At 43.7% G+C, this 22757-nt stretch overlaps 3 protein-coding genes and 1 pseudogene across 4 annotated transcripts; all 4 read left to right on the plus strand.

Moving 5' to 3' along the window:
* The first annotated feature begins 764 nt into the window (after positions 1–764).
* Positions 765–5529, plus strand: LOC117837567 (2,3-bisphosphoglycerate-independent phosphoglycerate mutase-like; annotated as a pseudogene).
* Positions 5530–7676: 2147 nt separating this feature from the next.
* Positions 7677–12290, plus strand: LOC117837575 (chaperone protein dnaJ 16). Of its 2 annotated transcripts, none has more exons than XM_034717271.2 (12): positions 7677–8118; positions 8482–8605; positions 8680–8762; positions 8844–8955; positions 9043–9147; positions 9519–9569; positions 10910–10996; positions 11082–11190; positions 11267–11415; positions 11490–11543; positions 11616–11916; positions 12006–12290. In XM_034717271.2, exons 1-11 carry the CDS (start codon positions 7958–7960, stop codon positions 11904–11906), a joined length of 1326 nt encoding a protein of 441 aa, XP_034573162.1. In that variant the 5' UTR covers positions 7677–7957; the 3' UTR covers positions 11907–11916; positions 12006–12290. The 2 variants fall into 2 exon arrangements, with proteins under 2 accessions (XP_034573162.1, XP_034573160.1); XM_034717269.2 differs by having other exon boundaries at positions 7678–8118; positions 11616–11911.
* A 145-nt stretch (positions 12291–12435) lies between these two features.
* On the plus strand, positions 12436–14512 carry LOC117837582 (peroxidase 31). The gene has a single exon (XM_034717285.2). The coding sequence runs from the start codon at positions 12983–12985 to the stop codon at positions 14063–14065; it is 1083 nt and encodes a 360-aa protein (XP_034573176.1). The 5' UTR covers positions 12436–12982; the 3' UTR covers positions 14066–14512.
* Positions 14513–17085: 2573 nt separating this feature from the next.
* Positions 17086–22552, plus strand: LOC117837606 (alpha-mannosidase I MNS5). The gene is made up of 15 exons (XM_034717327.2): positions 17086–17307; positions 18212–18254; positions 18336–18401; positions 18495–18556; positions 18706–18805; positions 18897–19079; positions 19868–19916; positions 20009–20188; positions 20401–20521; positions 20612–20693; positions 20775–20860; positions 20990–21090; positions 21310–21451; positions 21571–21721; positions 22079–22552. The coding sequence occupies exons 1-15, from the start codon at positions 17162–17164 to the stop codon at positions 22304–22306; spliced, it is 1740 nt and encodes a 579-aa protein (XP_034573218.1). The 5' UTR covers positions 17086–17161; the 3' UTR covers positions 22307–22552.
* Positions 22553–22757: the final 205 nt, after the last annotated feature.

A 22757-nucleotide genomic window follows, 5' to 3' on the forward strand; every position in this document is an offset into this window, starting at 1 on the left:
TCTATCGTGGCATTCTGGAAACCTGGCGTGGCCCTTTATTGGTTTAGCCGGTGTTTTCTTGTTATAGCAAGCACTTGTCCCTGTCAGATTACAGGTTTTCTGGTTGGCGCTGTGTTCCTGCCAGAGAGAAGAAATTTGGTGATTTACTTCGTGCACACAACAAGCTACTCAGAGGAACACTTACATTGTTGATCAAACATGCACATTTAGTATTCACTTCATTGGTACATGTCAGGAATTAATCTAAATTTTGAAGGCGTACGTGTTTATATCAAAATTAAAAAGTCAAGGGCTGAACTGCACCATAAATGGAAGTCGAAATAGCTTCATAATAACTCTTTTTTAATTATTACAGTGAGCTCAGAAGCATGTGTGTTTAGCTACAATAAAATTAAAGTTGAGTTTTCATTGGACATGCATGTGAAAGGCTATGTGAATAAGATATAATCCATTGAAAAGAATACTTTGTATGAAATTGTCATGGGTCATCAGGAAACGGAGGGAGTAGTAGATATGGTGTGGTACGGCAGGCTGCTACAACCACGACACTATTTTCATATGTAGTTTACGGCTATTTGAGTAGCTCGTCAAATGAACCAGTACTTGATTCTAACCTGCAAGGAACTTGAAGATTTTTATTGTGTGTTGACGCCCTTGCAGTTGCAGAATTAAGGTATGTTAAGGCGATTAGTTTTTCTTGTTCTTTGCAGATTAGATTGGATCGAGAGGTTTCCTCAGGGGGGAAGGGAGTTTATTTTTTACTCAGTGTGCGATGATAGGGAGCTGCGAGAGAAGATGCTAGAGCTAGCTGCAGAAGGGGAATAGTCCGGGATTTATGGAGGTGTGCGTTCAGGAAGTTTCTGGGAAACCGGCCCTTTGATCAAAACAAGGAAGGGATCGAACGGACGATGTTTGTTGTTGACGTGGCCCTATGTACGCCTGATTTTGGCCAGATCCCAGGGTCAGGTTTCGTCATTTAAAGATTCCCCGAATCCGCGCTCCTTTTGGCAGCGACGACTGGCCGATCGGCGCCACCCTTCGCCAGTTCTTTGTCGGTCCCTTCGCCGGCAACGAGTATCGATCAGGTGCACTCGCCCCTTCAATTCCCTTCCTGCTGTGCGAAACTGAGCACACCAAACCCTAACGTGAGCTATCTGTATTCGGATCTGAACCAAGTTTATACATGTATCATGCATTCGTGCCCACTAACTTCTTTTTTTGGCGAAAATTATCGTGGTCCTGGTGCGGATTTGCTGCGTCGTCTAACCTGCGTTGCTTTTGTGTGCTGCGTGTGTGATTTGGTAGGTCTCTCTAGTCCGTTGGTGATGGGGAGCACGGGGTTCTCGTGGGCACTGCCGGACCACCCTAAGCTCCCCAAGGGGAAGCCGGTGGCCGTCGTCGTGCTGGACGGATGGGGTGAGGCCAACCCGGACGAGTACAACTGCATCCATGTCGCACAGACTCCTGTCATCGCTCAAGAATGTATGCACTCTTTCCTCTGTACCTGTGTCGATCTGCTTCATCTTGGATTGCACAGTCACATTCTGTGATTGCAGACATGCATATTCTTGTGTGAAACTTTATGTTGCATATCATGGCTTTGAATGTTGCTCAGACAGCAGTTGGCTAATATTGGTCAAATTAATCTTGCACCTGGAACCTTTGGTCCACGAATTTGCAGTGCTCCAGTTGAGCAGGATGAAGCATATTAGTGATTATTTATATTTTTCACCGTATTGCTGTCAATACAGATGTGTAGTGGCATTCATAATCTGGATTGATTCTGCAGATGAAGAAGTTGACATGCTTTATCCATGCCAATACCATGGCATCTGGGGCTCTGGGCTCAGTAGTAACTGCCGCAAATTATGCACTATAGTTTCACATAGTGGAACTGTCTGTAGATGGCTATGCACTGTGGTTACTGATCCTTAAGAAAGTATGTCCTTGATTGCTCATTGTCTCTGATACTTAGTGTTAACAATAAATAAATTTTGTGTTGCATGAATCCTGTGCTTGTTTCTTTAGAGAACTCTTAGATGAAAGATTGTTCTGTCTATGTAATTTGATTGCAACTATAAAATCTTCATGCTTTAAGTTACCGCTTTTGTGCAATATTAGGGTGCTCCAGAGAAGTGGAGACTAGTGAAGGCTCATGGAACGGCAGTGGGTCTTCCATCAGATGATGACATGGGCAACAGTGAAGTTGGCCACAATGCTCTTGGTGCTGGTCGCATTTTTGCCCAAGGGTATGTTGTTAGATTTTGTTTTTTTTGGATATATGGTTTCTGATGTAATTAATGCACTGTGTCCTTTGATATTGCATTGGGACATGAATGCCCACAGCTGTATTTTTTGCTCATACAGGCTAAACCGCTACATGTGATCTGCCAACAGATAATCTGATGTCCATAAGATTCAAAATATGTGTAGAGTTTTATGCCTTTGACCAGGATAGAGCCCATAAGAATCTAGTTTCATTGATATATTAGCCAATTTTATTGATTTTACTCGAGCAATTGCCAACTAGGATATGTCTCTTGCATATGCTGGTTTGTGCTTTCTTTCTCTGGTGCTCTGTACTTTGCTCAACATTCGTATTCAAGAGAAATCTCGAAATTGAAATTATTTTGCTATTTGTCTTTGTTATATGCTTATATTAAATATAACCATTAGTCTTTCACAGTCACACTATATGTTCTCTGACCTTAAATGCTGCATTCTTTCTGTCTATAGTGCTAAGCTTGTCGATCAAGCTCTTGCCTCTGGAAAAATTTATGAAGGAGATGGATTCAACTACATCAAAGAATCTTTTGAAAATTGTACTCTTCACCTTATTGGGTTGTTGAGTGATGGTGGTGTCCACTCCCGTCTTGACCAACTGCAGGTTTGCTAAGCTTTCTTTGGTTTATCTTCAGTTACGCAACATATTGATTAGCCTTTGGGTGCTATCTTGCCACAAGACTTACTCCTTCTTTGCTACATTCAGTTACTTCTGAAAGGTGCTAGTGAGAGGGAGCAAAAAGAATTCGTGTGCACATTCTTACTGATGGGCGTGATGTTTTGGAGGCAGTAGTGTTGGTTTTGTAGAGATCCTAGAGAATGATCTTTTGCAGCTTCGAGAGAAGGGTGTTGATGCACGGATTGCATCTGGTGGTGGAAGGATGTATGTTACAATGGACCGCTATGAGGTAAACACTATTCCTCGCATTCAACCATCAATGTTTATGTCTAGCACTTTGGCTTACAGTTCTTTTTTATTTAATACTTTCCAGAATGACTGGGATGTGGTTAAACGTGGGTGGGATGCTCAGGTGCTTGGAGAAGCACCCTACAAGTTCAAAAGCGCACTTGAAGCAGTTAAAACACTGAGAGCAGAGCCCAATGCTAATGATCCATATTTGCCCCCATTTGTGATAGTTGATGACAGTGGCAATGCAATTGGGCCTGTATTAGACGGTGATGCAGTTGTCACAATCAACTTCCGGGCTGATCGCATGGTTATGCTTGCAAAAGCACTAGAGTATGCAGATTTTGACAAATTTGACCATGTTCGTGTCCCAAAAAATCGGTATGCTGGGATGCTTCAATATGATGGTGAGTTAAAGCTTCCTAGCCGTTACCTTGTTTCTCCACCAGAGATAGAGAGAACCTCTGGTGAATACTTGGTGAAGAATGGCATCCGTACCTTTGCTTGCAGGCAAGTAATACCTCTTTGTTAATCTTCACTAAACTATTACCTGTTTGATGTCAAATCACTTGGGTTTTCAGAGTCATCTTGGAACTAGAAACACTTTGTTAATGCCTTGGGCAACATGGCTCAATTCATTTTGACCTACCATATATCAAGTGTACTTGGTAAAATCTTGTACATACCTATCAGGGTCACTTATCTGCTGGAAAGATAATGCTGCTAATTATCTTTGCTGCCTTGTGCTGCATTTTTATCCCAATCTTCCCAGTTTCTTCTTGTAAAGTTCGATGCTCAATCTTGGACCAATCTTTAAAAGCATGCTAAGGCAATTATTCTAAATAAATGGAGGCATCATATGCAGTAAACTTTATGTGTGTGGTCACGCAGAGTTCTTGGAGCAGATTACTTGTATGTTTATTGCTGGTTTGACATTTATAGAGACAGTTTTTCCAAGGTGTAATCTTCTAGCTACAGAGTAGGTTCACATTCTTTAAACTAAAATCTTAGTTTGCTGTCCAGTTTGACTGATAAAATGGTTGCATGTTCTATGCCTGATTTGTTAATGCTAATGTTGTGTATTAGAGCTGCTGCATCATATTACTTTGGGACTGATTGAGTTTCGTATTTCCCTTGTGCTTACGACAGCATGTTCTGCATCTTGATATTTTTTACTAATATGGTAACATTGATTCGTATGTAACAGTGAGACTGTGAAGTTCGGTCATGTCACATTTTTCTGGAACGGCAACCGCTCAGGATACTTTGATGAAACTAAGGAAGAGTATGTAGAAATTCCTAGTGACAGTGGTATTACATTCAATGTTGCACCCAAGATGAAGGCGCTTGAAATTGCTGAGAAAGCTAGGGACACTATCCTTAGTGGAAGACCAGGTAAACGATTCTGAAATTTGTAATTGGTGAGTCTTTAAATTTGCCCATTGCTTAGCGTATTGTTATTGCAGGTACGTGTCAACCTGCCAAATGGTGACATGGTGGGTCACACTGGTGATATTGAGGCCACTGTTGTTGCTTGCAAGGCTGCTGATGAAGCTGTTAAGGCGAGAACGATCAACAAATTCTACTTGCATCATTATTGCTGTCTACATTATCTGCACGTGTGTGAAAGATTAGATGGTTGGGGAGAAAAACCTGGTTTTGTTTCCATCACACAGTTCACCTTATTTACACATTTTGTGCCTTTACCTAGTATAATCACTGCACCTCCCTTGTGAACAGATTATTTTGGATGCTGTGGAGCAAGTTGGCGGCATTTACCTTGTCACTGCTGATCATGGAAATGCGGAGGATATGGTGAAAAGGAACAAATCTGGCAAGCCGCTGCTTGACAAGAGTGGTGGTATCCAAATTCTCACCTCGCATACCCTTCAGCCGGTGAGTTCAGTGCCATTGGACCCTAGGCCCTTGATAGACACCCTGAAAAAGCCCATGTAACGATGTGAGGTACATGTTGATTGCCTGGATTTTAATGCCTCTGTAAAACTTGCAGGTCCCAGTTGCCATTGGAGGCCCTGGTCTGCACCCTGGAGTGAAATTCCGGACTGACATTCAGACCCCTGGGCTTGCCAATGTCGCTGCCACCGTGACGAACCTTCATGGTTTTGAGGCCCCTGCTGACTACGAGCCAACCCTCATTGAAGTGACCGACAACTAAATACTAGCCATTCGCAATGTCCAATTTTGTTGCTATAGTTCTTGAGAATGGATTGGTGATTGATGTCATCCAATAATTTTGGTTAGCTAGCATGATGCTTAAACTCACGGAACATTGAGAAAAAAAATGCATTTGACTCACAGTTACGTGCTTTATTTATATTTGTTGCCTGAGCTTGCTTTTCACGGTCTGGTAGCCATTTTTACTCAGATATATGTGAGGCAGCAAAACTTTGCACATGCAGTGTTTGAAGCTTCTGTGTAAAACATTGCTCGAGGTAGTATCTGTTGATTGTGACAAGTTCATTTGAGTGCTTTTCATTTGGCTTCAGTCTAGTAATGCATTAGTCATATTTACGTGTAATGAGTTGGAGACCGTTCGGTCAATCTTTTCAATTGATTAAAAAGTTTTCTATATATGGCGATGCTCGGGCATCTTGCTAGTACAATTGGCATGGTAAGTCAGGACAGTTGTAGTTTGATAAATCGAGGAACTCATATGGTTAACTTAATTTATTCTTGTGTTATTACCAACATGAAAATGAGGTGAGCGTCTAATTCTAACGCAATACTGGAGTAGTCTGGAATATGTTAATTTAGTCACTATGCACCCTACCTTGAATCCATCGCACTACCATTTTTTGCACTCTTTTGTTGTTCTGTAATGGCATTAGATGCCCTTGTACTTTTGCTGAATTTGTCACGGTACTATACTACCTCCGTCCTAAATTGCACAGTTCATAGGTTCATAGATGCTTGTTTGTACTTTACATCTACGAACCTAGAAAAGCCAAAACGACCTGGTGCATACAAATATCTATGAACTTAGAAAAATCAAAATGAACGGAGGAAGTACTAAGGGTTTACGCTAGGGAACAGACTGCTCCTAGTAGCATGTGAGCTCATTTCAGTTTCAATCAGGAGACAAATGGAGATAACTTAATGCTGACCGGGACAATGTGGCCCGGGGAAGAACACCAATTGATATTTGTGGATTTTTGCGATGTGTTCTTCAGATTTCAGCAGAGCTTGCAGACATGTATTTTCATCCAGGATGATTTTTTAGTGCATCATCCAGAATCATTTTATTCTCTCAAATACTCACCTGCCAGTTTCCAAGTGCATGCATTATCCCGTGGCCTCCACATCCACATGGAAGATTAGCTGACTATACCGGAGCCTGAAATCCGATGGAGTTGAACTCGTCTCCTGCTGGCTCCTGCCATTGCCAACCACCACTGTGCTGTGCAAGCTCATTGGAGTTGGAGTGTTTGTTTTATCCCATTTGCCTGGATGGGATGGGAGATGCTGAGCTGAGATGCAACCTGCCGAGCTGTGGACCACACTGATGGTCAATCATTCACAATGGATTGTGATCTGTTGTTCAGCCCATTTTGGTTGTAAACTTGTAACCCGACAATTCTACAGGCAAGCAGTGGGCCCTTGAATCCTCTATGCAGCTAGGCAGTACCTGCTGTATGTTTATCGGATTTCTCTTTGATGCATTATGCTTACAACTTGTCGTTCTGAACTTTGCATTTGTATTGCATTTCTGGGAACACCTGTTTGGCTGCCAAGAAATCTGAACACCAACTTGTCCTTCTCTGAGAGTTAATTGTTAACCACCCTTTCGAAGACATCTTTGCTTGTAACGTTGAGCATGGTATCAGTGAAAGAGAACCAGAGTGTGCAGTTCAAATCCAGCTGCTTCAGAAATCTAAGCATTGGCACACTTTGGCAGATGCTCATCAATGTGTTTGATTGTAAACACATTAACACTTTTCGGTGGAAAGGACAAGTAAAGATAGTTTTTCTTTGGGTAAGAAAAATGATTGTTCAGTGATTAGTACTGCTTTGCTGCAGTCCTGACTCCTGAGCTGAATTAGTTGAAGTTATTCCCGCAAAAAAGAAAAGAAAAAAAGAGAGGAAAAGTTGAAGTTAATCCTGCCAATTCTGGAAAAAGGTAGTCAAAATATATTAAGATTCAGTCTAACCAGTTTGAGGAGTGTTCTTCGATCAAGTGCACAGGTGCATCAGGTATCAGTGAAGCCTTTTCCTCACACTTCCTTAGACTGACGTGTGGCCCAGACCACCTTGGCCCTTCCTGTCAGCAAACAACCACCCACTCATTTGACTAGGACTAGTAGTTTAACGGTAACCTCTAGGGCGGCAAAGACGCCGACGCCGACGCGGTAACCGGCACTGCTCGAGCCGAGCACCGCACCTTCACTCTCCCCGACCCACTGTTCGTGGGCCCCACATGTCGGCTCGTAATTTAATTCGTCCGTCTCTCTCTCACGGTCTCGCGTCTCCCTCCCTCGTGTCCCCCACCCATTTCGTCGGCCTCTTCTCCCCCCGCCTCGCCACCCCCCGAATTAGCAGAAGCCACGAATCCGCCGCGCCTTGAGGTCGGTCGCCGGCGTCCCCGAGGGCGAATCGCTCCGGGGTTGACGGGGAGCTCAGCCCCACCGCCGCCCGGCTGCGGCGGGCGGGCGTGACCGGAGCTCCTCGCCGCCGCTGATAAGATCCGAAGGGTTCCTAGTTTTTCTTGGGGGCGGGGGGAGACCGGTCCCGTTGGGTGGTCGGGCGAGTATGGCGGGACCCAAGTTCGGGTCGTTCAAGGGAGAAAAGGGGGACTCGGCCGCGGCTGCCGGCGCGGCGGCGCAGCGGAGGGACCCGTACGAGGTGCTCGGGGTGGGGCGTAATGCTACTGAGCAGGAGATCAAGAGCGCCTTCCGTCGCATGGCACTCAAGTAAGTAATGACTGTAATGCTCTTGGATTTGGACACCTCGGGTGCTGTTATATATGGTGCTCATAGGGAACGATTGTATTCAATTTTTTTGTAAATTATTTTGCAACTTATCTTCTTCCGACTATGCGTAGCTGTATAATGCTTGCTAATGTTGAATAATTTCCCCTCCCTTTGCAACCACAGAAAGAGCAATATTAGGGAGCTTCTGAGTAATTAAATTTGAACAACAGACAAGGCTTTGTCCCTGCCTATGTGTAGATTATTGGTAGCGTAGGCTCTTTTAGCTATCCTGTATACTGGTAAATGGATAGAGGGGACAATGCGTCTGATTTTAGTATTTTTCTGGTAAAAATTTCTCTGCAGGTACCATCCAGATAAGAATGCAGACGACCCTGTAGCCTCAGAGAAGTTCCAAGAAGCTACATTCTCTTACAACATCCTGTCAGATCCAGATAAGAGGCGCCAGTATGATTCATCTGGATTTGAGGTGATTGATGGCATGATCGAGGAGCTTGAGCTGATTGTTTCTTGTGCAACTCTAATGCTTTTGTTACCGTTCAGGCCATTGAAGCGGATGGTCAGGAACTTGAGCTGGACCTATCAAGTCTCAATACTGTAAATACAGTGTTCGCGGCTTTGTTTAGGTAGCTTCTCGATGATATATCTGCTATTATGCTTTACTTGATATTATTTGCCTTGTTCTGTGATTTAATATCTTTATGCAGTAAACTAGGTGTTCCAATAAAGACCACTGTCTCAGCAACAGTTTTGGAGGAGGCATTGAATGGGTCAGTAGAGATTTCTCAGCTTCAGCTGGGCAAATCTGTATGTAGGAAGGTTGGCAACTACTTCCCATTGTTCTTTCTCCATGCACTTTTTTTTTGACCAGTGAGTAATGTTTCAAATTTCTGCGCATGCTGGCAGGTAGAAAAGCAGACAGCTCACTTCTATTCTGTGGACATAACAGACAAAGAAGCCAAAATGGGCTTAGTGTGTAGAGTTCATTCAACTGCTAAAAGTAAATTTAAGGTTCGTCACGAATTTACTATTCGTCCAACTTCTATAATCTTTTGACCTTGTAACTGTTCTATTACACCACAAATGAGCTGTATTCCTGTTTCTACAGAATTGGCCATGTAACCTGATAGGCATTGTATTCTTTCGATTGTAAATGTAATCTTACAGTTACACAACTAAACTACTTTTTTCTTTACCAAACTAATCTTCCCTGTTGTTTTAGGGAAGCTGTTACTAAACTTCCATTGTTATTAACTTATGATGATCCATAGATGGTTAGCTGATTCTCGTTATGTATTTGTATATTGTGTAGTTGCAGGACATCAATTTTGCTGACACATAAACTTCTCCTAAGGCATTTTATTTTGTTTTCCTATTTTCAGTTGCTGTACTTTGAGCTTGAGGACAATGGTGGATTGAGCCTTGCTTTACAGGTATGGATATTGTAGAGCTTGTCATCTTGTAAGTCCCAAAGGACAAAGGATACTTACCACCTGATAAGCATGCCCTGAAAAACATGTGAAAAACAAATATTTTCTTATCAAGTTGCTATACACCTATACCCTTGATGGTGCAGACAAATAGCTAGAATGCACTATACTGTCATAACTGTAGTGTGCGAATGGCAGTGATGATTTGTTTATCCATATAGATGTGTTTGGCTACTGTTCTTTATAAGAATAGATAGCGTGAAATTGAAGTGAGTTCCCTTGACATGCTTAATGACAGCATGCAGTAAAATTATTTATCGGGAAATTTCTCATCATGAAATGAGTTAATCTTGTTTCCTTTTTCTCAAACCCATGTCGTCAATAACTCAATATTGACTTGGATGACCTGTAGGCTGTAGGAATTCCTTTTGTAGTACCATGGGCCCATGGCAATGCCGAATATGTTCCTTAGCATCATATATGATCCATCTAGAAGCTTTTATGGGTCCAGAGATATTACTGAGGGTCTAAACCTTACACATTTTCATGCGTAGTCTCCCACTCCCCCAGGGGATAAACTCCTATTCCTCAATGGACTTCATATTAAGTATTGTTCTATGATCCATCTAGAAGCTTTTCCATTTAAATTTACCAGAGCACTAAATAGCTGCTACCTACTAGACCTGACACCACTTCGCTACAAATTAAACAGCTAATTAATTTTCTCAAGGAAACTGATTGTGAGTACACTTTGAACTGTTGTGCAATGTTGCCACTAAGAAAGACATAGAAATATCTGGCCCTTGGAGTTCTTACTATTGTGTGAGGATGTAACTCCAACCAGGTACTAGAGCCAGTTCTTTTTGAGAGACAATACAGCTGTCTATGCATGCTTTTCTGACAACGTAATGAGAATGTTAAGTCTTTCATGTATATGCTCCTGTGGAAGTGTGGGTGAGTAAGGAAGTGTAATAATCTACTGCTGTTGGATTAGTCTAGTTGCAGTATTGACTCAAATTCAAATATGTTGTTTAGGGAACCAATCCAAGTAACTCAGTTGAGCCCTCTGGGGTGAAGGAAATCCAGAAAATACACAGTTAGCATCTTGTGGATGCATGTGGGGTATACAAGAGCATAAGACAGATGTATCTTTACAAAGAGCTTCATAGTTATTAACTTTTTTTTGAAGTTATTGCCTTGTTTAAATAAAATACCTGCTTTTTGACAATCTCAGAAGGGGATTTTGTGATTTTTCTATGTTATTGTTTGAGCATGATTCGCACTGGGTATGTCTTTTTATTGTTTGAGCATGATTTCAGCTAACATATATTAACTTAGTGCAGGAAGATAGTGCGAAGACTGGGAAAGTTACTTCTGCGGGGATGTTCTTTCTAGGTTTTCCTGTGTACCGATTTGAACAAAATAATTCGGTGAGTATACAAGTTAGTGCCTTACTGTATGCCTTTCTTTCTGTTTCTTTGTGGGCTCTCTTTCACAAGCTCCTATTACTACTAGGCTGCTGCTGCGAAGGATCCTGACAGCGCATTCTTTAAAAGATTGGATGGCTTCCAACCATGTGAAGTAAATGAACTGAAAGCAGGAACTCATTATTTCGCTGTCTATGGTAAACTATTTTCTGTTGCACTGTATGTACTTATCCATGACTATGTACAATCTATTGAAAATCAATAATCTTTTAGGTGATAATTTCTTCAAAAGTGCGAGTTATACTATAGAGGTTGTATGTGCTGAACCCTTTTCTGCTGAAAAGGAGAGGCTACGAAGTGTGGAGGCAAAGATAATTGCAAAACGATCTGAGCTGTCTAAATTTGAGTCTGAGTATAGGGAGGTATGCCCTCAGCTTTTAAATAGTTTGCTTACTTGTATTAATGCTCAACACACTATAAGAGCTAAAATTGACAGGTTTTGGCAAAGTTCACCGAGATGACCAGTAGATACGCTCAAGAAATGCAAACGGTATGTGTATTCATGAATTGCTGTTTGTGCTTCTCATTGTGGTCTGATCTTTTCTTTTTCTTTGTTTCATAGATTGATGAGCTGCTTAAGGAAAGGAATGCAATTCATGCATCCTATACCAACAACCCGACTCTGCAGCGTAGTTCCAGTAGCAGCAAAGGGAAATCACCATCTAAAGGGTCCAAAAGTGAGGATGATCAAACTGTAAAGAAGGAAAAGAAATCAAAGAGCCAGCCCATGGAGGAATCCAGAAGCGATGACGATGCTACCAAAAATAAGAAGGAAAAGAAACCTAAAGATCGGATTCGAAGGAAGAAGTGGTTCAACATTCATATGAAAGTGGATAAGAGAAGGCCCTGCTGAGAACTGTAATGCATGTATTGCGTAACTGTGTTATTTTGTTCGGAAGATATCACTTGATGCATCGACTTATCTTTTTTTTTTTTCTGCTGTCCTTCTCAGGAAACATGAAGGAATCTTCATTTGGTCCGTGGAAAGATGCAGCATTGCCTTTTGTTGATCACTCCTGTGATCATACCATTCTGTTTCCTGAAAAGTCAGGAACCTCGCCAGTTTCAGAAATGATGTAAAGAAATGTACCACTTAGTTTTGGGGACTCTTACTGTTAGTTGGATACTGTTCTCTGTCAACCTCAAGCTAGACGGTTGCTGATGAATGTACACGAGGTTTTAGTAGTGTGTGATGTTGTACATTGTGACCAGAATCCAATTCAGATTCATTCGATTTGTTTGATGGTGTCTCAGGTCTGTGTTGGCATTACTGTCCAGCTTGACTATGGACTATCCTGTTTCCTGTACTCCATGGGGCAAGCTGTGCGTCGTGTCTTGATGAAGGAGCAAGGTTTGATGGTTCTTACCGTTTCAAATATTGAATGAAGCATCAATGCAACAAATTACGACTGCACATGCGTTAATTGTGTAGCTTTTTAGAACCGCAATAGAACCTCCAGTTGAGAGAGGTTGAGTATCTCTCTAAAGCGTTTGATACACTCTGAATGACCCGAGTTTTTTCTTTTCTAAAAAATATATGCCTGCAACAAAGTATGAACCTTACATCTGTTGTTTCAGTAACCTGTTTTGTAGGAAAAAATTGCTAAATATACGGAATGGACCTTACATTTGAAGGTTGTCAGTTTGCTAAAAGTAGTAAAGACAAGGACGAGAGACACGCGTTACAAGCAGCACGGCATGCGCGCGCGCACTGTTGTCCTCCATTACCATTGGCAACTCCCCTTCCGTTGTTCCCCCGCGAACCTCTCCCCGCCACTCCCTCCGCTCCGTTCGCTCTCCTCCATGGCCTCCAAGAACGGCTGCTCCTCCAACCCCTCCCCTCCCCTCCCATTTCTTGAACCCAATACACCCTCGCCTCCACGTTAGGAGGGAACCCATCAGCCAAAGAGCCATACCATACCCACAGCGATGTACCAGCACGAGATACCAGCCATGCGCCTCTCCCTCCTCCTCCTCGTGGCCGCCGCCCTCTCCGGCCACGCGGCGGCGCAGGTGGTGCCGCCACCAGTCGTGGGCGGCCAGCAGGTGCCAGCGCCGGTGGTGGGCGGCCCGCTGTCGCCGGAGTTCTACAGCCAGTCGTGCCCGCGCGCGGAGCGGATCATCGCGGAGGTGATGCAGTCGAAGCAGATGGCGAGCCCGACGACGGCGGCGGGCGTGCTCCGCGTCTTCTTCCACGACTGCTTCGTGAGCGGGTGCGACGCGTCGGTGCTCATCGCGTCGACCCAGTTCGACAAGTCGGAGCACGACGCCGAGATCAACCACTCCCTCCCCGGGGACGCCTTCGACGCCGTGGTCCGCGCCAAGCTGGCCCTGGAGCTCGAGTGCCCCGGCGTCGTCTCCTGCGCCGACATCCTCGCGCTGGCGTCGCGCGTGCTCGTCACCATGACCGGCGGGCCCCGGTACCCCATCGCCCTGGGCCGCAAGGACTCGCTGTCGTCGTCGCCCACGGCGCCCGAAGTCGAGCTCCCGCACTCCAACTACACCGTCGATCGCCTGATCCAGCTCTTCGGCGCCAAGGGGTTCACGGTGCAGGAGCTCGTGGCGCTCTCCGGCGCCCACACGCTGGGCTTCTCCCACTGCAAGGAGTTCGCCGACAGGCTCTACAACTTCCGGGACAAGGGCGGCAAGCCGGAGGCCTTCGACCCGAGCATGAACCCATCCCTGGCCAAGGGGCTCCAGGCCGTGTGCAAGGACTACCTCAAGGACCCCACCATCGCGGCGTTCAACGACATCATTACGCCCGGCAAGTTCGACAACATGTACTTCGTCAACCTCGAGCGCGGCCTCGGCCTGCTCAGCACCGACGAGGAGCTCTTCACGGACCCGCGCACCAGGCCGCTCGTGCAGCTCTACGCCGCCAACTCCACCGTATTCTTCGACGACTTCGGCCGCGCCATGGAGAAGCTCAGCCTCTTCGGTATCAAGACCGGCGCCGACGGCGAGGTCAGGCGGCGCTGCGACGCCTACAACCACGGGCCCATGCCCAAGTGATGCGCTGTCGGCCGATCGATCGACGACGGCCGGTCGACCTGTGCGACACGACGACCATGCGTTGCGCGAGGACTCCGCGCCTTCTGCAGGGGTCACGATGGTGTTACGATTAATTTGCGCGGAAATGTGTTGTGTTTCCTGCTCAAGTAATTTAATCCCTTGAACAAAATGACTCTGAAGTGTTGCTAGTATGAATTTCTTGCTTCCTTCCTTTAATTATCTTGCCAACTTATATATTAATCATGTTATGTATTACCTCCAGTCAACTAAATACATATGATTAGATAAGAAAATAAATCTTTGTTTGTTTTATTTGTCTAACATTCTTCCTGTTCTCAAATATATATGGCATCATTATTTGAAAATGGTGGGACTATTTTTGCAACTGAAGGTAATTTGCAAAAAGAACGTTTTCTGTTGTACTTTTTCCGTCCAAAAAACGGTTAGTTTAGCCTTGTCCTACAAAAAGTATCTATATAACTTTCAAACAATCTAACAAAGCCACTCATAATATCTTCTGGACCAATTAATGAATCGATCATTTGCTTCCACCATCGATGCCTGAGCCAGACTTGCTAAATAAGAAAGGTTAATAGATCCGACAATTACTGCAAGTCTGCATGCATAATTAATTCTACTTGGTAATCCATCCGATTAAGAAGAGTTATTATGGCTATTTTAGCCCCTTGCTCCCAAACAGGAGGGCTAAAACAGGGGTGCTAAACTTTAGCCCTCCTCCCCCAAATCCTTTAGCTCCTCCAAGGGGTGCTAAAACGGACTAAAGGGGCTAAAAGTGGTCCCCTGTCCAAAATTCCTGCCCTTGCCCCTCCCGCACCCCCCTCTCCTCCGCGTCTCCCGTTACCCCACGCCCTCCGCCGGTCTCCCGCTGCCCCCCGCCCTCCACTGGCCTCTCGCTGCCCCGCCGCCCTCCGCCGGTCTCCTGCACGCTCCACCTGAAGCGACCCTCCGGCCGGCCGCAGGGGAAGCTTGACGCCCGCGTCGCCGTCGGCAAGGCCCCGCCCCCGCGGTACTAGTGCCGCCAGATGCTCATCGCCGCCGTCTTGCGCATCGGGCTTGATGGCTGGTGGGTCACGCTGGGGAGTCCGACCACCGCACGGACCGCTCGCCGGGGTCCCGCTTGCTGCGGCACCCGATCTATCGATTGACAAGCAGTAGGAGTCCGGATACGCTGCTCGAATTGAGGAGTTGCCGCCCCAAATCAATGCTGCATCGCATGGGTTGACGCGCCGTTGCCTCGAATCGATGAGCTGCCTCCTCCATACGACGTCGACCCCTACGAATCAACAACGAGTTGGGGCCTGAGGAGTCCGGCGGAAGGAGAGGTGCTGTAGTTGGGGGAAAGCTAAGTTGCTAGCTTGCGGACGAGGAGGAAATACGGCAGGTGTCGATAGAAGCCTGTAAATCAAGTGGATCCCTGAGGCGGCGAAGGGTACGGCAGTGTGGAGCTCTTCGATGGCGAATGGGGTGCTGCCGTCGAACGGGGATGCAGGAAGAAGTTGAGAAGGAAGAAGTAGAGGAGGGGTAAAGGAGAGATGAGAAAGTAGGGGTAAATGGATCTTTTGTCAACACAAGTACTAAAGTTTAGTCTCCTACTCAAACACGTCAAAAGACTAACTGGCCTAAAATTTTCTAATGAACGGTCTTCCTAGCACGGCCACGGGGAAAGGGCCACGGCAGCAAGTCAGCGCGCTTCTGATTGGCTAGTTCCGTGGGCGTGCACGTCACAGGTGATCTGAAGCCGGCACATCGTTAAGTGCACATCCCCTTGTGTACACAGGTTCTCGCACCGTGTTTTTTTGGCACGGCAGCTTATACATACTATATCCAAACAATATGTGCGATTCTTGTTGTAGATAAGTGATATTTATTGCTTGAAAGCACTAGCTCGTTGATTAAGTTTATTTAAAACTCACCCACCTGATTTTAAGTTTAGGCTAAATATTAGAAGAACTAAACTAAAAATTTGTATGAAGCATAGACCTGAACAAACTTAGTTCATCTGACAGTCCAATCAAAATCCACCGAGCTAAAAGTCCGGTCCACGATCTTTGTAGTGCTAGGTGTAGTGGATGTTTTGCTGGCCCGAAAAGTCCAAGCGGGCCGTGCCCAACTCGATTACTATTTCAATTTATTTTTCAACTAATAAATTTGGGCGAGCTAGATTGTTCGGAAAAAGTTAAAATGTCAACATGGAAGCTATTCATGGGTGAGTTTGATCGCGTATCTTTAGACCAAACCATTCTAGCTTGGACCCGCCCGCACTTTGATCAGGTCTAATGAAGCATACTTTCTCTCCTTAGCAATTAAGTACATAGTTTTACTTTTTTATTTCTTTATCTGTGAGAAGTAAAATAAGATCAGATTTATGAAGTAGTGCTAGAATCACTAGAGGGGATATGTTACAACAATTTGTAACATATATTAAAAAGATGCGTAGAAGAACTTACATATCGAAGATAAATTTGTGTAGAAGAGAACAATAATAATAGAGATAAAGAAAGAAACAAATAAGTTATATATAACTATGGACTTAGCTTGGGTGTAGAAGAGCCCTTTTACCGCTTGTCGACCAATACATGCCTTTGCATCCTCCTTCGACCGTCTTCTATTCTAATTCCACCACCACATATAAGTTTGGTCACACGTGTATTAACTAACAAGTGAATACGTGCCATATACCTACAAATATATTTATAAGCTGATGTGCGCACAATTTTTAAGAGCACCTAAAAAAAGTATCGATGGCACGAACTATGCATAGCTTGATAAGGTTTTTTTATGGTAGAACATGGTCACTCGGAATTCGTCTCGACTCAGCACAAATGCTCATATTTTCTAGATTTAATTCAGGATTGAATCAGTGTTATTCTTTTAGTGGTATAAGAAAGCGCAGGTAAGATGGTATTATAGGTACAATGTCGGGGGTCCCTAACAAAATTCCCTACGCATCAACCAATCCACGCTCGACCGGACCCCGTCTGAAGTGAGCCCGATCCACGGCTCCACCAGCCCAGCCGGCCAGCCCCTCGTGCTGTCGTGCATCATCCCGCCCCACCACACTGCGGGGAAGCCTCCATGCGATCCCCTGAGCCGTGCCTCCCGGCGCCGGCGCGGCTCGCCGTGGTTGCGCTCCTCCTTGCGGCTCTCATCGGGGGCGCCGTCGGGGTCGATGGGTACGGGCGCGCGAGGAGGCTGCACATGAAGAACAAGGTCCTGGAGATGTGAGTATTCAGCTGCCGTGTGCTTCCTCCCTTCCGTCTTCTCTGTTTACAATCTTTCACCTTTCGGATTTTCTCGTGGGCGGTGGTATCGTAGTGTCTGCGTGGGAGACGGGAAACAAGAAGCCTACCTCTCTAATTCTGTCTCGTCGCGTAATTTCGCGAGCTCTGAAGCCGTAACAATGCCAAATTTATTCGATTTGTTGGGACAAATGCCCACATTTTGAGCTCAGTGTCTCTGGTGTAGGCACCGACTCTGCTGTTGTGGGGGTGCTACATCGAGAGTTTATTTTCTTTCGACAAGAGCCGAGAATTAAGGATTGGGGTAATAAACTTGGCAACAGAGTGTCTGTGCCCAAGTGGTTGGTAAAATCTGACAGCTCTTTGAGCTGGCCTCTTGGTTTACTGTTGTTAACCTTTTTTCCCCTCGATTACTAGTTTCTTATGAAATAAATTAGACTTTAAGGTTCTTCCAGATTGATGTTATCAAAGTATCAAGAGTATTAAAAAATTGTCATGTTGACATCTCCAATTTTATGCTTCCAAGGGAGAGCACTGTTGCATACCTTCTCGCAAAATATATCTCCTTGTATCATCGATGCTATTCACAGTGATATGTGTGAGGCTGGTCAATATAGTGTCGTAAATCAAGATCTCTAGGGCGTCACATGTGCCTGATAAAAGAGTTCATATCCTCTCTTTTTTACGAGGAATTTCAACATATCCTAGCCACACTAAAGCTGATAACCCACATGTGAGGATACACCACAGAGGTGTGTGACAGGGTGGCCAGTCGCTAACAAGTATTTAGGAAGCTTGACATCTTGCATGTCTTAGCTTCATTGCCATATGGCATGTTGAAATATGTGCTGGTACTGGACTACTGATATATTTCCTTTCGTTTCAGGTTTTACCATGCTTATGACAACTACATGACTTATGCATTCCCTGTATGTTTATCAGCCATCTTACTTTTGTTCAATTGCTCATTGGATCATACAAGCTGATGTTCTTTCTTGATACCTTTTCAGCATGATGAATTGAAGCCTCTTACTAAAAGTTTCACGGACTCACTAAGTGAGCTTGGCAACCTAAATGTATTAAAGTATTGACAACTTTATGGGTTTCAATTCATATTATAAAAGCTTAAGATACGAAACTTCATGGCACCTCTTCATTCTTTCTTGTAGCTTGAGCACTTGCCACAGGATTATAATGGATCAGCATTGACACTGGTCGAGTCTTTATCGAGGTACACTTCATGAAGTTGTAATGTTTCTTGGTACTTTTAACTTTATACTGTCTTGTGTTGTTCAAACAGTGAACTGCTGTATTGTTTCTTCCAAAGATACTTTTATCTGTAAGATTGATACGTAATACCTTTCTGTTTCGCTCATGCAGTCTTGTTGTCTTAGGTAACATCACAGAGTTTGAAAGAGGAATTCTCTGGCTTTCAGAAAACCTGACATTTGATGTTGATGCTCGGATTAATCTTTTTGAGGTAATGCTATTTGATTATTACCATTGTTACCATATACAAGATTTCGGGACTAAAAGCAGCACTACGCATTGTTTTTCTTTATCTTATGCAGTGTAACATAAGACTTCTTGGCGGGCTTATTTCTGCTCATCTTCTTGCAAAAGACTACAGCAGCCAGCTCAAAGATGAACCATATCAGGATCAATTACTACATCTTGCTGAAAGTTTAGGCAATCGTTTTCTACCAGCATTTGAGACTCCTACTGGATTGCCATATGCATGGATTAATCTTAAGGTTCATATACGAAACTTTGGCTTTTCTCAGAATTCAAAAAAGATTGTTGTGTGCATGGATCAGTTGTTAGGTTCCTATACAATCAGTGCAAAATAAGACAAGCTTTGAAATCAGATGGCCACTTGAATAACATCATTTATTGTGTGTAAAAGTCTGTACAATCAACAGATCAAACCGAAAAGGAACTTCTGCAAAGGGTAACTACATTTGTCTGAAAGGAGACTAGCAAACCTGCTCTAGAGTCTAGAGCCAGCCAATGTGTGAGTTCTTTTAGTGGTCTTGGGTCAAGCCTTTGACAAGTTAGAGAGAATTTTCCGTAAGATGTAAAAGGGTGTGTGTGTGTGGGGGGGGGGGGGGGGGGGAGATGTACGGGGTTTCTAAACCCAGTCGTTAATTCTTCTTAATATAATGATACACAGTTCTCCTGCGTGCTCGAGAAAAAAAAAGACTAGTGAACCTGGAGTTTTTCCTCCAAAAGGGCTTGTGTCAAGACAAGTGTGGTCACTAGGCACAATGTTGACATGTAACAATGTTTTCTTTAGGTCAACTGGGACATTGAATGCTAACAGCTAAAGGATGGAGGACATATGTGGCAAATTATAAGCATGCCATGTGGAAAATGGAGAACTGTTGACTAATTACTATGTTTGAAGAACCATGTTTGATGCTGCTACTAACAAAACTCATAATTCACACATATTACAAATCTGCTACTCATCATTTGGCATTGCTGTTGAGCTTATGTTTTGTCAAAATATTTCTATTGATGATACAACTCCCTTTTCCAGTATGGAGTAATGGAGAATGAGACAACTGAAACAAGCACATCAGGGTGTGGTGGGTGGCAGGAACTTATGTTTATTATTCCTGGGTAAATGCATCATCAATTGTATAATATGTGTGTTGTTTACTAATCTGCGCTCTTACAGGTTCCCTTATACTTGAAATGGGTGTATTGTCACGTTTGACTGGCGATTCTCGATATGAAGCTGCAGCTCTTCGTGCTCTCCGCAAGCTATGGAGCATGAGAAGCTCACTGAATCTAGTAGGCACAACACTTGATGTTTTAACTGGCAAGTGGATTGAATATTCATCAGGGATTGGTGCTGGTAATGCTATTGATACTTACCCATGTGATTTATTGATTGTATACTTATGTGATTGTAACATTGTGAGAAGATCTATTGTTCTATTGCTTGCCCTGTCACATTTTAGCATCTTCATTTCTAAAACAGAAAATTATGGCCACTTTGTTGTACTTTGCCTAATTGGAAAATATACTTGTTTGAGACATAATAGTGATTTTTAGTAACATTTGCAGGTGTTGATTCATTTTACGAGTATCTTATTAAAGCATATATTCTTTTCGGAAGCGACGAGTACTGGGATATGTTTCATTCAGCTTATCTTGCTGTGCAGAAGTACTTCCGACATGGTCCATGGTGAACCCTGATTCCTCACTCTTCATTCACCCCACTTGTCAGTCTCTGGAGTATGCTTCTGTTGAATAGTAATGATTGTCAATTTGACAGGTATCACGAGGCTGATATGAGGACAGGAGAAGCAACACATTGGCAACTAACTAGCCTTCAGGCCTTCTGGCCTGGTCTTCAGGTTTGCTAAAATCCATGCATTGGATGAGTTATTACCTTACTTCTGGATGCTCTTTTTTTGGCTTACCAATATCATGAACAGACGCTTCTGGGAGACGTTGCTGCTGCAAATCTGTCGCACCGTGAATTTTACAATGTATGGCAAAGGTTTGGTGTGTTACCTGAAAGGTATACTGTTTTCATATAAGTGTTTGTTAATGGAAAACTAAACACACACGTCTAACAAGGCAAAACTATTTCACTTTGTAATAAAATATAATGTAATAGATTCATTGGCGTATGCTTTATGTTTTGTAGATATCTTTTGGACTACGGGGTGTTGCATCCTACAGAGAAGTACTATCCCTTGCGTCCTGAGTTTGCTGAGTCTACATTTTATCTTTATCAAGCTACTAAAGGTGTGCCCGACAGACCTCAAATTGATATATACATTTCATTTGCATACGTTTAGGGGTTTCCTGTCCTCATGGACTCATCATATATACTGTTGGTAAAGTTTTTAAAGTCATTTTTCTGATCATAGAGACATATTTAGTCATTTTTCTGATCACCTACAGAAATATTTAGTTCTACTGCTTTTCCTCTCTGTTCCCTGATTTCTGATACTGTTCTCATAGATCCTTGGTACCTAGAAGTGGGTGAAACTATTATTGGATCACTTAATTACTATACCAAAGTGGATGGAGGTTTCGCTAGTGTCAGAGATGTTTCAACAATGAAACTTGAAGATCACCAGCACAGCTTCTTTCTTTCAGAAACGTAAGCTAACAGTCTTCCTCTTGTTTGTTTGAAGCAATTAGCAGGAAAATACTTCATGCAGTCAGACTCCACATCGATAAACTCAAACTACTGTTAACACGCCAATTAACAACTTGCAGGTGCAAATATCTTTTTCTTCTGTATGATGATTCATTCTTGAGGAATCAAAATTATATATTTACAACAGAGGGACACCCCCTTCCAGTAAGAAGCACATGGCATGCGAAATTTCCAGCAACACATGTTCTCAGCAACTGGACATTTGTTAAGGTACCTTTTCTTCTTTCTGACTTACCTTGTTGGGGGTGTTTGGTTTGAGGAATGGGGTGGTCCATCATCCTCTCACCTGTCAGCATTTTTGTTTGGTTTGGAGAATGGAATGGGCTGATCCATCACTACCTCATCTCTTACAAGCACATGGTTACTTTAATAATGAGGAACAGTTCATCCCACCAAAATTCATGAATGACTTCGTGAGGGACCATTCCAATCTAGATAAAGTGATTCCTCAAACCAAACATCCCTAAGTGGTCCTGTCCAAGTCTTTATCTGCATGAGTACTGGTCTTATGATTAATTGATCTGGGATATAGTGGCATTACATATGACACCAAGAACTTCCCCGCAGGATGAGAACCAACCAATTCGTGTGAGTGCGTTATCATCTCAAGTTTGCCCAGAGACAGTTTTCCGAAAAAGCATTGGCTCCCCATGGGAGAGTGCGTGCCATGTACCAGATGTGTACGCTAGCCACAGATGCAGGACTGATGATGACTGTGGTACAGAAGCAGTAACATGCAAGAAGAGAACCTGCAGCATGGCTGGCTACTGCGGCTTATGGCTCGTGATTTATTAGCATCTTCAGAAAGGGAGGAAGGACTGTTTTTCTTTATAGGAGGATATACTGTTTTGCCATTACGTGAGTATGAAGATATGGTAGGAAGCTTTGAAATATGATGCTAACGGCCTGGGCCTATCATAGTGGGATACCATGATAGCAGCTTTGCTGCGCCTGAATTGTTGTTCAGTTTTGGCTTCTTCGTGCTGTTGAAAGTTAACCTGTACATGCAAGCTAATGAAACTGCCTTGATACAATTCTGAATTGATTGACTGATTTGGTTCGAATACTAATCAACTAACGCTCAAAAGACGTCCTTTACATTTTAGCAATTGGTACTACAGGCTAACGAAACGAAATTTTCGACAAAAAGAACAAAAAGTTAGATGGGAGCAGCAGCCACTGGAAGACTTGGCCATTGAGACCGCCAACTGCCATATTTACCCTGTAACCATTTATGGAATCAGCA

This window comes from Setaria viridis, chromosome 1, assembly GCF_005286985.2.
Source record: "Setaria viridis chromosome 1, Setaria_viridis_v4.0, whole genome shotgun sequence".
Taxonomy (NCBI): domain Eukaryota; kingdom Viridiplantae; phylum Streptophyta; class Magnoliopsida; order Poales; family Poaceae; genus Setaria; species Setaria viridis.